General features: G+C 39.8%; 1 protein-coding gene across 1 annotated transcript in view; it reads left to right on the top strand.

Moving 5' to 3' along the window:
• si:dkey-11f4.7 (piezo-type mechanosensitive ion channel component 2) overlaps positions 1 to 16,081 on the top strand; it is a 35,495-nt gene that overhangs the window by 13,723 nt on the left and 5,691 nt on the right. Inside the window, exons 16-44 of the mRNA XM_087833868.1 lie at positions 716 to 775; positions 1,789 to 1,937; positions 2,924 to 3,088; positions 3,779 to 3,820; positions 4,106 to 4,138; positions 4,343 to 4,455; positions 4,747 to 4,922; positions 5,093 to 5,269; positions 5,593 to 5,757; positions 6,071 to 6,271; positions 6,363 to 6,567; positions 6,698 to 6,799; positions 6,889 to 7,054; positions 9,828 to 10,071; positions 10,195 to 10,291; positions 10,799 to 10,958; positions 11,826 to 11,915; positions 12,031 to 12,113; positions 12,317 to 12,382; positions 12,644 to 12,756; positions 12,916 to 13,036; positions 13,162 to 13,239; positions 13,381 to 13,547; positions 13,850 to 14,049; positions 14,125 to 14,286; positions 14,606 to 14,899; positions 15,026 to 15,284; positions 15,467 to 15,655; positions 15,741 to 15,945. Of these exons, the coding sequence (XP_087689994.1) occupies positions 716 to 775; positions 1,789 to 1,937; positions 2,924 to 3,088; positions 3,779 to 3,820; positions 4,106 to 4,138; positions 4,343 to 4,455; positions 4,747 to 4,922; positions 5,093 to 5,269; positions 5,593 to 5,757; positions 6,071 to 6,271; positions 6,363 to 6,567; positions 6,698 to 6,799; positions 6,889 to 7,054; positions 9,828 to 10,071; positions 10,195 to 10,291; positions 10,799 to 10,958; positions 11,826 to 11,915; positions 12,031 to 12,113; positions 12,317 to 12,382; positions 12,644 to 12,756; positions 12,916 to 13,036; positions 13,162 to 13,239; positions 13,381 to 13,547; positions 13,850 to 14,049; positions 14,125 to 14,286; positions 14,606 to 14,899; positions 15,026 to 15,284; positions 15,467 to 15,655; positions 15,741 to 15,945 (4,282 nt within the window). The remainder of the gene's footprint in view (positions 1 to 715; positions 776 to 1,788; positions 1,938 to 2,923; positions 3,089 to 3,778; positions 3,821 to 4,105; positions 4,139 to 4,342; positions 4,456 to 4,746; positions 4,923 to 5,092; positions 5,270 to 5,592; positions 5,758 to 6,070; positions 6,272 to 6,362; positions 6,568 to 6,697; positions 6,800 to 6,888; positions 7,055 to 9,827; positions 10,072 to 10,194; positions 10,292 to 10,798; positions 10,959 to 11,825; positions 11,916 to 12,030; positions 12,114 to 12,316; positions 12,383 to 12,643; positions 12,757 to 12,915; positions 13,037 to 13,161; positions 13,240 to 13,380; positions 13,548 to 13,849; positions 14,050 to 14,124; positions 14,287 to 14,605; positions 14,900 to 15,025; positions 15,285 to 15,466; positions 15,656 to 15,740; positions 15,946 to 16,081) is intronic.

The raw sequence follows: 16,081 nt of genomic DNA, 5'->3' as shown, positions 1-16,081 counted from the left end.
GGTGCTACATACGGCAACGTACAGCAGCTTTAGTAATGCTCATCTAACAGAGCTGTGAGATGAAGTCCCAGTTACATCCTGTAAAAATGAAGATGTTGTTACAGCGGCTTTCAGTAAAGGCTGCACAATCTTAATCTGCAGACATAGTCACAGAGAGTCTGTCTGTGGTCAGTGAGGGAGCTGAACCAGCGCTTCCAGTCACCTTTGTAACTGCAACTCCTCCGACTTCCCTGAACATCAATGCACTCTCACCTCGTCCTTGAATGCACTGAAAATGCACCATACTGTATCATTATAAAGCGGACCCTTTCTCTATAAGTCGGATATAATGCAAACAAAAATGTATTGCAAAAAGAGTTTTCCAAAAATACTTTCAAACTGATCTTTAGGAGCCTCTGTATGGTCAAAAACAAATATTATTATGATTAGTAGTAGTAGTAGAAGTAATAGGTTTAAAAGTAGTATTATTGTTATTCTTGTTGTTGTTTTTTCACATATATTTCCTTCTTCAGTGCTGTTGAATATCAGCATGCGTTTTGTCGGCTGCTAGTAAAACCTTATTTACGAAAAAGAAGATAAAAATGCTCCTTCCCATAGTCCCACAAGTCATTGGATCCTGCTGTTTCTATAATCTCAGTCATAATTGTTTCTGAGCTGTGCAAATAATAAGTAAATACTATTGTTTCATTCATTGTATCATGTTTCACTCATTCAGGTGGTCGTATACAAAATCCTCTACATTGTCCTCTTCCTCTTCGGTGTTGTTCTCTACCAGGTTAGTAACTTAGTTTTCTGTCCTCTAACTTAAAGTAGTCTTATATCAGAGTATAGTTACTCAGCTCACAAAATACCCTTCTATCTATCTATCTATCTATCTATCTATCTATCTATCTATCTATCTATCTATCTATCTATCTATCTATCTATCTATCTATCTATCTATCTGTCTATCTGTATATATATATAAAAGGGTGTATATATATATATATACATATATATATATATATAGTAAATGAAAGAGGGAAATGGGATTTTGAAATGGGTCACTAAGTGGAAAGTTAATCCACTTTTATAGTTAAAATGTTGTTGTAGAACACATAAAGCCAATATATTTTAGGTTCATCTTACACTATAAGATGAACTATGTGTTGACTCCTAAACTAACATCAGTGAACCATTCAGCTGTTGTTTGTGCGTAAAAATGTTCGCAGTGGGTTTAGATCTTCCATAAAACGTAGAAAAGCTCACAAAGGCAGACTGTTTACTCTTCATCCATACTCTTTCCCAGTTAAAAGTATTGATTATGACTAATAAGCACATACACAGCCACTTTTTTTTGCTCCAGTTTTGCTGTTTTTTCTTGCCCATATTATGTTTCTGCTGACCTTTTAGAAAGATGGTAGGCACTTACAGGAAGGCCTAATGGCTTTGGACATGACATGTCTATTTAGACAACATCAGCAACGCCCCGGTGTTTAACATACCAAGGCGATTTGAGGGATAAATGCAACACTGTCATTTATAATGAAGATCTAATTTGCCTGCTCTGAACTATTTTGTTTAATTTTTATATATTAAATATATATATATATTTATTGTCCAGGTATACCCTGGACAGACTGGCAACCTGTCCAAGGTGTACTCTGCCTCTCGCCCTATGGTGGCTGGAATAGGCTCCATCCGTCCCTTACCCTGAAAAGGATAAGGGGAAGAGGATCGATGGATGGATATTTAATTGGTAATTATAAGACTTACAGGAGAAATTATACACTGTGTTTTTTCTCTCAGATTCGTTATGATGTGTGGCGTCGACTCCTGAAGACGTTCTGGGCAGTGGTTGTTGGTTACTCCATGGTGGTGTTGATAGCTATCTACATGTACCAGTTCAGAAGCGTGTCTGGGCTATTCAGACAAATCATGGGGATGTCAGAGGAAGGGTGAGTCTCATACAGTATTGTGCAGAAGTCTTTAGAAACTTCTTGATTCTTTATATTTTGTTAGGCAAATGGGATAATAGATGCTGCAATTTATGGAAACGTGCAAGCACATATGTAAATACAGTGAAAGACAGTCTCTGACGTGCTGAAACACTATCCGCTCAAAACACGTGAGGGCTATAAGTTTGAGGCTGCTGTCGGGGGTTGGGGGGGCCTCTGGCATTTGTAGTTGTTGATGGCTTGGATGCCTCTCCACACCTTCTGGCAGCTGGTCTGTGAGGAAGTCCTCTTTCCTCTTCCTGTAGGCCCCCTTGGCCTGTTTGATGCCCCTCCTTAGGTTGGCTCTGGCACAGAGGGCTGTCCCTCATGCTGAAGGCGGAATTACTAGTTTTGATCAGAGCCTGTACTTCACCCATCATCCTGAGTTTTTGGTTAGAAAAAACCTGGATGGTTTTGGTCACTGTCATATTCTCTACCCAACACTTGATGTAAAAAAGGATAGATTGAGTTTTTGCATAGTTATGTGTAGACACGACACTGGTTTATACCTTGAGTTTGGTCCTTTTTATGTTTGAATGATTCTTAGGTCAGTGGCTTAATAAAGAGAAAACGTTCCTCTGAAATGGTCAGGTACAAGGAGTGGACTAAAAATGAGTGAAAAAGCAGGCAATGTCCAAAGAAAAACATTGAAAGACCTTGATAAAGCCCTGAGAACTATTGCTCAAGAGCACTTTAAAACATTGCAAGAAGGCCTGACTCCTAGGAAGCAAATATAAAGAAATGAGGGGTGTAGACTCGAGTCTTTTGTCTTGTACTATATACTCATGGTAGGTCGTGAATTGTTACTCATTAATTTGTTTTTGTTAGTGTTAGGAGCCTTTTTGATATGAAGCAAGAAGCTTCTTTATATCTGTTTAATTTGTCTTTGTAGCAGACTTGGCTGTTTGTTAAAAGGTTGTGTGTTTTTCTCCCGTGTGATTCTCCAGTCTTCGTGACCTGGGTCTGGAACGGTACGACACGGTGGAGCTGTTTGCACGCATTCTGCTTCCTGCTACGTTCCTTTTGGCTTGTATCCTCCAGCTTCATTATTTTAACTTTGACTTTCTGACTCTCACTGACCTGGACAACGTACCTGTCAGAGAGACTTCAAGGTGAGACAGCAGGAATGTATGCAGGGAGAGATCCTGCTCAGAAAAAACATTCTGTCCTTTGATATCGATATGAACAAGAACACGTGGTGCGTTATATTAAAAGAAACTTAAAGAAATGAGGCAGTCATGTATGTCAAAATAGGATAAATCTACTTAGAAAATATAAAAAATACATTATTTTTTATTATATTTTAAAAGTAATTATAGGTTTCCCCCTCTCTAGATAAATAAAATAACAATTTTTGTGGCTTTTTTGTATGAGGTGCAATAAAAAAGCTCTATGACTCCTTGAAAACACCTTAACAGATTTAAATTCTTCCCTTCAGGGTTGTCTTCCTGCACACCTGAGCCATAGTTGAATTGTAGCCAGAGACCTAACTCATTACCACGAATGATACTTGATGTAAAAGTCAGGTCAGTTTGGCACAGAAGTTAATGATTGTGTTCTGCAAGATTTTGAGGTTCAAGGTGAATTCGCAGCTGCTCAAGTGCTGCTCGTCATAAGAGGATGTTAAAATTGTGGCATCACTGGGTACAGTCAGAAGATGCACAACAAAACAACTTCGAAGGGGAGTTTTTAGTTTTTTTGTTAAGGGAAATTTTAATAAGTCGTATGAAATGTTTGTTTCTGATTGCCTACTGACTATACTACATACTCTATGTGTCTCGTTTGTCCTTTTCTTCGTACAGAGAGGAAGAGCTCATGAATTCAGTCAATGAGATATCTGACACGTAAGTGTAGCAATTATCCTATTATAAATTTTTAATTGTACTCGCAGTTCAAATACTTTGATAGTTTGTACAAAGATCCACCACAATTGACCGCATCTCACACGGCTCATTCACTGCCTGCGGATAAAATCTGCATTTGAATCAAAATGAACTTAATCAGAGCATTAGATTATGTTTCAGTTACAAGAAAATATTAAAAGTCGGGCGATAATAAAATAGTCTCTGGCTGTGCTTTGAGGTAACTGAAATATTACAAGCATTCTCATTATTCTCATTTTGTCCCAGGATTAAAGAAAACATTCAAAAGCTCCAGAAACGGTAAAACTCTTCATTGTTGTTTTTAAAATTATTATCTTCATTCTGTATTGTATTAATTTGGAATATAATTTGTTTGGATGAAAAGTTACTACGTATACTTGGATATCTAACAACCTGTAAAACTGCCGATGGATTTGTTACTGAATTCCTGCAGTTTTTTAGTCAGATTTTCTTTAAATGAAACACGCTCATTGTGGTTGTCAGGCTTGTGAAGGAGCAGATGGGAAATGGTAAAAGTCAGGAGACTCTGGCCAGCATTGGACAGCAAAGCTCCTCAGAAAAAGGGGCAGAAGAGCAGGAGGAGGAGACAGGAGAAGGTAGTATCTGTAACAACGTTTTTCATTAACAAGCTGGCACAGGTTGTTGTTGTTTTTTCAATTTTACTCTCTGAAACTCGTTGGCTTCCTTTGACACATGCAAACACATGCAAACATTACACTTTCAGTTTAGAGCATTTGGAGTCTATTCACATGTTGTGATGTTTCCTCTTCAGATAACTGAGATTGTACTGTTACTGTCTGCGGCTGCAGCATTGATATAATCCAGTGTTAATGATCAAATTATGTCTGATGCCCTTCCCTACCCTTGGTATCATCCCCTCTTCTTAGAAACAGTGCACAGCAGCAGTGAGGACAAGTGGATTGTGATTGTGGATCGGGCGAGCCTGCTGCTCATCCAGGGTCTGTCGGGGCTTCGAAGGCTCCAGGAGCTGAGCTGGAGGTTGATGGAGCTCCACAGCCTCAAAATTGTGTCGTCTGGCATCATCTGGGTATCGCTGCAAGAGGTGGGATGTTGGCTCTGATCATGCATGCATAAATTCTATAAGTTATTAAAGCAGCAACAAAAAAATACGTCCAACAGTATTGATTTACTTAGTGCTGATGTTGATGATCTTTAAAAAGCTCCAGCTCTTCTTCTTCTCTGTACATAAATATGTTAATATATTTTGCACAGGTTTCACTGATGAACTTGCTTTTCCTGGTTCTGTGGGCATTTGCACTCCCGTACCCACGGTTGCGACCTTTAGCATCAAGCATCTCTGCTGTGTGGGCATGCGTCATGGTGGTGTGCAAGATGTTTTACCAGCTCAAAGTCATCAAACCTCTTGATTACTCCTCTAACTGCACTGCTGTGAGTTTTCTGTAATTATAAGTCTCTGGAGGTTGGATTAAGTGGCTCGTTTCTGTGTAATTGGGTTTTTTTGCGCTTGTATTCTGTGGTAGTGCAGTTATACTCACCTCACAGCAAGAAGGTTCTCTGGTCAAACCTGCTAATGCATGTTAAGTTAATTTGTGATTGTAACTGCCACTGTGTCACTCAGGATTGTAGTTATGTGGGATGCTATTTCTTCTAGTATGCACAAACATTACAAACTTCAGTCACATGGTCCTGATGTCATCTCTGATACTGAGGCACAAACAGGTTTTGATAATGAGTCTGACTACCTTGTCTAGGGTTTACTTCCCTCCAACAGCTCGGGCCTGGATGATGGAGCAGAGCTGAAGGGAAACATGGTGGAGTTGCTGAGGAGGTCTATTCTCTACATCGAGCCTGTTGACCCCGTCTACTGGTGTGGAGCACTGCGCAAGTGTGAGGGCAGGATCCTCCCCTGTCTCAGGGTGAGCTGATACATGTCAAAGTTTGGTATCTTAAAAAAATTGTGATGTGTTTCCAACATTTAGAAAAGAGCGCACCTGCTTTTAAAAGCTCTTTTAAAGTCGTCCAAATGAACAGAATCAACGTTTGGAGATTTACTCAAGACCTCTTTTAAAGTCATTTACTAGTCATGAAACTTCATTAGGGCAAAAATCTTTAAGAAATTTAGATTTCAGTTACTTGGCAGTAGTTTTGTTTAGAGAAAATAATACTTTGATATGCATACTATTATTATAGCGTTAAAGTAATTATTGGTTGTTTTTTTTACTGTGGTAGAACCATCTGATGGTCCTGGGTCTGCTGGTGTTCGAGTCTACTGTCCACCGCCACCAGCTCTACTTTCGTCTCAATAACAGCCTGAAGCCTCCACCCTTCAGCATTATCTTCCAAGGCATCACCAGGCAGCACCTGGATCATGGCATCCTGCCATGCATCAAGTACTTCATCAACTTCTTTTTCTACAAATTTGGACTCGAGGTACTTTTTCAGGCCTGCAGTATTCATTCTGTGTCTCTTTAACTGAAAGTGCACATCTCTGACTTCTTACCATGCTTGTACTGCTTCTTAGATCAGTTTAATTGTTGCAGTCAATGTGATTGGTCAGAGGATGGATTTCTACGCCCTGCTCCATTCCTGCGCCTTGCTAGCCATCCTGTCTCGGCGACGCAGGAAGGCGATTGGTGAAGTGTGGTCTAAATACTGCACGTTTACAGCGGGCCTCATGGTGCTGCAGTATCTGCTCTGCATCGGCATCCCTCCTGCTTTCTGTGTTGGTAAGGATCTTTCTAATAGTTTGTAGCAGTAAGATAAAAAATGTAATCACCTAAATCACTTCAAAGGAAATATAAATATATATAAATGAAAATAATCTGTGCCATGCCTTTTATTCCATTTGCTTGGTAGATTACCCCTGGAGAACAGCTGTTCACCCTTTATCTTCTAATGTGATTAAGTGGTTTTACATGCCGGACTTTGCAATGAGACCCAATCCTTTATTCATATTCTGTGAGTTGATCTTCTGAGTTCTTATTTTGTTGATCTTCTTTTCCTCTTCTGGGTTAGGGTCTCCCATTTTTGTCCTTTTCCGTCTGCAGATGACTACCTCCTGCTGCTCTGCTCATCTCTGCAGTGGCACGTATTTGAGGAGGAGAACCGAGCTGCAGTGCGACTGCTGGCCGGGGACAATGTTGAGATCAGCCGCAGTTTGGATCCTTGCTCCTTCAACCAGTTCATACCTGTTGACAACTTTCTTCACTGCAGGTCAGAAAGTGTGATTATTAATTGTTGTAGGGTTGATATGTCTGTTATCAGTATACTGACACCGTGTAATCCTGTTGTTCAGTTTATTTTCTTCTTATCTTTAACATGACTCACCCTCCAAATCTAAATTTAGTGTTGATCAGAACAGGAAATAGCCTGAACTCCATAATCCAGCGCTCTCATCAAACCGCTTCTTGTATTGTGGGTTAAACTGCATATGGAGAGTTGGGAGCCCATCACTCTGGTCTGTGGTCATTTTAGGAGCATTAAAGGGTTGAATTAGATTATTAATTTATGCGTGTCTCATTTCCAGGAACTTTTGTTAATGGGCTTTATTTCAGTCTTCAGATTTCATGCTGTCCACAAAATATATTTCTGAAAATTCTCAGACAAAACCAAAAAAATTCCATGTGGAAAACACATTTGGAATTAATAATTTATGTACAATTTTACATTAAAATAAATACAAGAAATTCGACTCCCTGGCAACTTAGAAGATTACAGATACAAGTGGCAGAAACAAGCTGGCCTGCCCCTTAGTGATAGGTTTTAGGCATTCAGGGGCTCAGAGTAGAGCCGCTATTCCTCCACATTGAAAGGAGCCAGCTGAGGTGGTTCAGCCATCTGACAAGGATGCTTTTTGGTGCCTCCTGGATGAGGTGTTTTCCCGTACCGTGAGCAGGCTCCAAGGTAGACCCAGGACACGCTGGAGAGATAATCTCTCTGAGTTCGGCTGGGAATGAACTGAAGGAGGTGGCTTGAAAGAGGAAGGTATGGGCTTCTTTGCTTATGCTGCTGCCCCCAGGACTCAGTGCCGTGTATGCAGAAGAAGTCTGAATTTTCTGATTATGATGGCTACAAAATCCATGAAGTAAGATTGAACTCTTTGAACAAGTTCAGATTTAATCTAAATGATTGTTCTTCTTGCTCTGCACCGTTCTCTCACATGCACTCTTCCTGCTCCTCTTCTCTGATTGTTGTAATCCAACTAATCATCCCTGCCACCTATATTATTGATTCATTTATTAATTATTCCCTATTTGTAAAGTTGCAAGCAAGCCACATGAGCAAGGATTTTGAGGCTCAGGCTCCTTTGTTTCAACACACATTAGGGACGACAAAATTATTATTTATATCTCTACTTATTTCTCTGATGAACTTTTGGGCTATTCGCAGACGACTGATCGCCTAATCAGAGGGAACACCCTTTTAAAGCCCCGTCTGCCAACTTAAGAAATAAAGCCGTCATCACACATGTACTTTGGACAATGCTGGAAGATTTGATTCATTTCGATTCTATGGAGCCGCCAGAAAAGTGTGCACAGAAGGCAGGAAGCCTGATTTTGACTTACTGTAAATTCACCAGACAGACTTTGTACTAAGGAGCTAGCAGGTTAATGACTGATAAAAGAAAGAACTTGCTTATTTGTTTACACATAATAACACCACATCATGTTCCATTATGTTGATGTGCGTGAGTGATGTCAGTGGCCACAGGGAGCATCTGAGGCCTCGCTTCCAGACAGAAGCAACATTTAGTAAAGAGCTCATGATTTTTATTAAACATATAAACAGAAAACAAAACATAAATCATTGAATTCTCCCCTGTCTGTTCACATCCATGCATTTATTCATTGTACTACAACTGCACTGAATACTTTCTTATTGTCTGCAGTGCAAGTGTTAGTGTTATAAATAACTCTGTTTAGGCATGTAGTGTTCCCATGCTAAACTACAGAGTGGGCCATTTATATGGATACACCGTAATAACATGGGAACGGTTGGTGATATTAAAGTCCTGTTTGTGGCACATTAGTATATGTGAGGGGGCAAACTCCTCAAGATGGGTTGGTGACCATGGTGGCCATTTAGAAGTCGGCCATCTTGGATACAACTTTTGTTTTTTCAACAGGAAGAGGGCCATGTGACACATCAAACTTATTGGTAATGTCACAAGAAAAACAATGGTGTGCATTTTCTACTGTTAAAATACAAACCCGTTTATTCAGTTCATTCTTTTGTTAAAACCTTTAACAGTTTTCATCTAAATTTCTTTTCTTATTTACCCTTTCTACAAAATTTAAAAAACATTCTCTCAAACATTTGAAAAAGTAAGAAATCCATTCAATTAAATCCATAAGCCTGGACAATTACATCATAAGCCTGTACATTAAATATGGATAACGTGCACTTTAATAATATTTTTTTTGCTGTATCTTAATGTAAATACAGAGAAGGAATAAACTACTTGAAGAGTTTTAAATATGTGCTTTCCAAGGTTATTATAGTTTACTAAAACTAAAGTAAAAACTGGAATTAGAAGGTTTTTTTTATTAACTTAAATAAAAATAGAAAGTAGACTCTTGAAAGATATCATAATTAACTAAAACATTTTGTGAACTTGGAAATCAAATTAAAATAAAAAAAAATAGTGAAAGTTTTAATATTTGTTAGTTTAACATAATTGATAATTTGATTTTATCACAACTTGCTTAATGAAGCAGTCATGGATGTGTTTATTGGGAGTCTGGATGTCTGTAAGACTGTGAGTCAGTGTTTTTATTGTATTACCTGTACTGATTTTCCTAAATCCTGCCTCTAAAATATGCCCTCCTCTATGTGGCGTCTAAAAATAAAAACTAATAGAAAATACAAAACTAGATTAACTGTAGTGCTTACATATTTTTTATAGCGATGCTTTAGCTTTGTAATATTTGGCAGTATGATTTGCTTTCTTTTTAAACTGAAGATGTGGTCTCTGTTTTGTCCTCAGGTGCTATCTTGATATGGTGAAGGTGTTTGTTTTCAGCTACTTCTTTTGGCTGGTGCTTTGTCTCATTTTCATCACTGGCACGACACGCATCAACATCTTCTGTCTCGGCTACCTGGTGGCCTGTTTCTACTTTATGCTGTTTGGAGGCAGTGTGCTGATGCAGCCAGTCAGATACATCCTGCGGCTGTGGGACTGGCTCATTGGGTACACCTGCTTTGTGATCGCCATGAAGAACCTGGTGTCTGTAAGCGACCATACCATAAAGAAGTTCAGAAGTTGTACAATTGTACAGAATAATTTAAGACATGCAGCTATTTTTTTTTAAATCATGCATTACTGATTAGTGCCTCTTTTTGCCTTCTTTCAGCTGGGTTCTTGTGCCTACCTGGAAAGCCTGATGAAGAACAGCTGCTGGCTAATTCAGGCATTTAGCATGTTTTGCACCATCAAAGGTTATGATGTCCGTAAGTGTCTGTAACAAGGATATTTAGTCACGATTTGTGTTAGGGAGAAAGAATGTGCCAGAATTTCCGATGGTATATTTACACCTATAGCCACTTTATTAGGTACGCCTGTTCAACTGCTCATGAATGCAAATATCTAATCAGCCAATCACATTGCAGCAACTCAGTGCATGACCTGCTGAAGTACAAACTGAAATTGTCACAGTGCTGAAACAATAATTATAAGCATCATTAAAAAAAAAAGAAAAAAACATAACAGAAATACATGATGGAAAATTAGAGCTTTTATGTTGACATTCAACATTTTATTTGGAAGGTTAAAATTATCATTTTAATTAGCCAAAATAAAATGCAGAATAAAATATCCATTGGTATACATTAAAATTCAAATCAAAGTCATTATTCTACACAACACATGATGCAGAAATGTTTTCTGTCATGTAAAAGTTTGTTAAAATCTGCTGTAAATTCTTCAGACATATTTCTCCTACCCTGTGTGCCTTTCAGCTGATCCCGATGATGAATGTGAGCTGCCTGCAGGTGAAGCCGGCATCGTCTGGGATGCGATCTGTTTCACTGTCCTCTTGGCACAAAGGAGGGTCTTCCTCAGCTACTACTTCCTCTATGTGGTGTCTGACCTCAAGTCTTCTAAGATATTGGCCTCTAGGTCAGTGCTTCATTTTCAGGTTTAGTTCTATAACATACAGTAGTCTTAAAGCTTTACACATAAGGTCAATAAGATTTGAAAACTTGAAAGTTTGATATGTTTTGTTGGATAAATCTAGATTGAGTGTAACACTTAAAAAATAAAAGAAAACCAAAGACACGAGAATTCATGCGAAAGCTGTTTACGAGAGGTTTTTGGTAGCTCTCTCTTTCATGGATAATTCATTACACAGAATTCCTAATAATAATTTCCAGTAATTTTCATGGAAAGAGCAACGTGATTTGGTCCTAACTGCATGAAAATGTATTTCTGCATGTTTGTTTGAGTTGCTGTGAATTTACTAAGGCTTACAAGGCTATGCTAGAATGACCAAACTACAGTTTATTTTTTATGTTCTGTTTTTACAACATAGTTGCTGTAAAAAGACATCACTAATCTCTTACTCTAACTCATTTTACATGGTGGGTCAGATACAACCCGCTTTCATCCTGAGAGGGCCAGACCAGTGAAACTTTCTTTTCTTTGTGTTTGTATACAGAAGTTTATTTGCACATTTAATTGCTGAAATATCTCAATATAAGAAAAAGAGCAGTTTCAACAGTATGTCTCAGTTTTGCTGCATAACTAAGAAGTGTTACTCTACTAAATGAAAGAAATCTGTTGCCAAGATCTGTATGATGTGTAAAACATTGCCCAGACTGCCCTGTAATAATTAGACCGCACTGGAGTCTGCGCCAGGCCAATTTTGTCACGCATTTTGGGCCTTATGTTTGTCACAATGTAAACTTAGCTTGTTAATGCAAAAACAAACAAACAAAGTAAAAGCTAAAGCAGCAGTTAATGTCCCTGTCCATCTCGACCTTGAAGGGGCGCTGAATTGTTTGAGGCCAAAGTGAAAAAACAGGTAGCAGCCCGACTGGAGATGGAGAAGAAATCAGTGGAGGCTCTGAAGAAACAGTAAGAACACTTACACTGAAACCATTAATGGATCAGGTTTACAGTAAAGACCATCACACTTCCCCTCTTCCTAAGCAGCAAGTTATAAACTAACCTTTCAGCCTTCTTCCTATAGGATGGAGAAGATCAAATCTAAACAGAAGAGTCGACCTGCACCACCAGAAGAACCTCTTGCTGATCAGGAGCAGGTGACACCTGGTAACACAAGTGACTCTTTTTCAGTTTCTAATGTTAGCAAGGAAAACAGGCCAAATTCATACAGTAGAGTAGAGAGAGTATGGTGAGGGATGTTTGAGGAGGGGGTTTAGTCTGCTTGTTTTTTTCTCTGTGATGGATGTGTTTACTTTATGGAAGCCAGTAAATATCATCAACACATAAACAAAACGAACTGTAAATTCCAGGTGATGACGAGAAGGCAAAGAGAGACGCAGGAAAATGGTGGAAGCCCTGGGTCTCTCAGCCTGGAGGTGAGCAGGAGCCTTAAACAGTGTGAAAGAAAGAGAGTATTGGCAGAAGAAAGAGTGAAGACAATGCTGTTTTCTATCATTGGGTTGTGTGCTTCACTTCTTTTCAATTTAATCAGAGAAATGTTTTTAGCCTGACTGTAAATGCAGCACCAGATTTTAGCCACTGACCTGCTTCTTTAGAGCAGATCAGATGCCTTGTTGTGAGGCTCAGTGGTATGTCTGTGTGTGCATGTAGTTTTGACACTGCTGTGTTTAACACAGTGGAAAACAATTGTGGCTACCACCTGTTTGAGAGTGACAGTGAGGAGGAGGAAGAGGAAGTTCCTGAGAAGACAGAGGAAGAGCAACCACCAAAGAAGAAATCTGCTTTTCAGGTTAGAGCCAGAATGATCTGAGCCAAAACTAAAAGTACTGGAGATACAGTTAAAGTAATTCACAATTTCCCCTTAAAGTGTTCGTTTTGAGTTTTGTAGCTGCTGTATCTATGTTGTAAGATCAGTGGGTGATCTGTGCATCTTTGTCTTTAATTCTAGTTGGCCTATGAGGCCTGGGTCACGAGCTCAAAGAAGGCCTTGAAGGACCTGAAGAAGGAGAAGACAAAAATAAAGAAAGAAGAGAAGAAGAAAGCAAAGAGAGAGCTGCAGAGGCAGCAGGGTGAGAACGGATCATGTTGTGTTTACTAGTGCTACTCTTCCTAGTAGACATGTATGGTAAAGTGGACTGTAACTATAAATACATGCTGTATCACAAACAGTTTGATGATGGCTCTTGTTCTCCAGGCATTGATAAAGCAGAATCCAGTGAGGACGAACCAAGTGTTGAAAGTGTTGTGGAGGAGGAGGGAGAGGAGAAAAAAGGTATACACTTCTAAGGGATGGGAATGCCCTAGTTCCAAATGACCCTCTGCTTGTTGTTGCAATGAAAACAGGAAGAATTAAAAGCATGGAAAACCTTCACTCTAATTGGCTTACTGTGCTTTTACACATAACCTCTTACAGAAAACATCCTGCAGCGCATCATCAGCACGATAAAGTTCAGCTGGGTGTTCCTTCAGTCTCTTCTTGATGACCTGACGGAGGGATTGAACTCATTTTGTAAGGACAACCTGGGCATTTCCAAAGTGCTGCGCTTCGAGCGAGCGTTACTCAACCAGCAGCAAAAGAAGGTCAGCTGATTTTAGTCAATAAGCAATGTAATTATAACAGAACAAGTTTCACAATTAGTCTCAAGGCTGATATTTATATTTAACACAGTTTTCTGGGGGAAAAAAACAACATTATCTTCTATTAGCAAGTTCAGTACATTCCAGGCAAGCCTTCATGACTCATGCATAAGATGAACACTAAACACAAATGTCTTTCAATTTGTCTTTAAAGTGTTTTTGGTACATCTTCAGTTTATTTAACCAGGATCCTTTATCCTAATGCACCTATTAGCACTCTATGTCTGTATTATCTGGCTCCCCAGGGTAAAGAGGTGAGTCAGGAGAGTGTGAAGCAGTTTTATGAAAACTGGAAGTCCCGTCAGAACACATTGTCGTCTCAGGACAATCTAGATAAATCCCTATCAGCTCCTGGCTCTCCACCTGCCAGCCCTTCTTCACAACACGCATACAAGAAGCTGAAGAACCAAGCCTCCAAAATTTCCTGGGGCAGCAGTGTTTCCAGGTACACACAGACAACATAGTCATAGTTTACCTTTCAGGCACACACACTGAGTCTCTCCCTCCTGCTTAACTTCAGCTGCATGACAGACGAGACGATGCTGGTGTCCCGGCAGCCAACGCAGGAGGAGCTGGATGAGCCTCCTGCTGTGTCACCTGCTGCTGACCAGCTCAGACGAAGGCTCTTTAAAGAGGCCAATATTGACATGACATCTTTTGACACTGAGGAACTTTCACCCAGGTGAATGGATGAGTGAACGACGCTTTAGACACATATTTCTGCTCAGTTTAATCCTGTCGTTAGCTGTGATCTCTAACAGACAAATCTAACAGACAAAAACTCGAGTGCAGAATTCATAAAATTATTATTTTCCATTGAGAATAACTTCTTCCTGTTCTTCATCCCAGTCAGTAAAACTGCAAACACCACATAAATAACACGCATAATTGCAGGAAAGGTTTCATTTACCAGAAACAGCTTCAGATACAAGAATTGTCTTTCAAGATGTGATTCTATGATTCCTGAAAGTAAGATTTCTGATTCACTCGTTTCTTAAAAGCTGTGAAGAACAAAAAGAACTTCATGAACAAGAGGAGGAGGATGAGAAACAAAGAGAAGTTGAGATGAAATGTGAAGAAGAACAAGAACAACGAGAAGATCCTGAAGTGGAGAAAGAGGAGCGGGATGAGGAATTGCTGCAAAGAGAAGAGGAAGAAGGTGCCGAATACCCAGAATGGACCTCGCTGGATCTCAGGGATAGCGATGGAGAGAAGAGTCTTGACCTCGCAGAGTCTCCCAGACCTCTGAGTCAAGAAACGAGGAACCTCACTGCCAGTGAGCTGCTACTCAACAAGTTAGTAGACACAAAAAAATGTAGTATGCAGGACAAAAGAGATATAAGCTCCATCTCTTAAGAGCTTTAATCTCCATCATTGTGTTTTTCCTCTTCCTCTCTTCTCTGTCCTTTCTGATCCTGAAGCATGTTTGAAAATGATGAGATCTCCGAGTCCGACAAGTTTTTCGTGACCTTGCCGAGGCCGCTGAAGCTGCTGTTTGCCCTCTATAACACCATGGTGTCCAAGTCAGAGATGCTATGCTACTTTGTGATCATCCTAAACCACATTGTGTCAGCTTCGCTCCTCTCCCTCATCCTGCCGATTCTCATATTCCTCTGGGCCATGCTGTCTGTGCCTCGGCCGACCAAACGCTTCTGGATGACAGCCATCATTTACACCGAAGTAGGTTTTCTTGTAAATACGTCAGATAAAATCTAAATAAAGCAAGGGTGTGTTTTTAGTTTCTTAATGCAAATACTAGATACACATATAATGCTTTTAATGTTTGATTTGTTGAGTAGTTTAATGTGTGTCCTGCAAACAGAACTCACTCGCATCTTTTGTGTCTCTCTTGTTTGTCTCAGCTGACTGTTGTGGTGAAGTACTTTTTCCAGTTTGGTTTCTTCCCCTGGACCACCTCTGCCTACCGAGGCATCAACGCTGACCGGCCCTTCGCCCTGCCCAACATCATTGGGGTGGAGAAGAAGGACGGCTATGTCCTCTTCGACCTAATTCAGCTGCTCGCGCTGTTCTTCCACCGATCTATCCTAAAGGTAATGTGAAAACTAACCACTGTAAATCATTTTCAAGCAGCTACTTTGAAATGTTCAAGTGCTGCCTGTGTCTATGTCTCTGCAGTGCCACGGGCTGTGGGACAACAAGGAGGTTGAGATGCCCGATTTCTTCAAGAAGCTGAAGAAGAAAGTGGACAAGAAGAAGACCGGAGCAGAGAAGATGGGCAGCAGGGAGCAACCATCACGCCGTCTGAGGTTCCTCCCCCTCCAGGCGTCCACCACCTCCTTATTCTGTAGACTGAAAAAAGGCGAATCTGCAGAATCTGGTGGTGAATATTCAGAAGATCCCTGCATGTCTTGAATAAAGAGTCTCCATGTTCATTATCTCATTTTTGGAAGTTGTCATGTTGAATTCATTACCAGCAAATGGCTAGTTTTTTCTCAATTTCTTTTAATTTGTTTATT

This window comes from Neolamprologus brichardi, chromosome 20, assembly GCF_056152115.1.
Source record: "Neolamprologus brichardi isolate AB-2024 chromosome 20, ASM5615211v1, whole genome shotgun sequence".
Lineage (NCBI taxonomy): Eukaryota > Metazoa > Chordata > Actinopteri > Cichliformes > Cichlidae > Neolamprologus > Neolamprologus brichardi.
The sequence above is the reverse complement of the archived record's forward strand: the minus strand, read 5'-3'. Positions and strand labels throughout refer to the sequence as shown.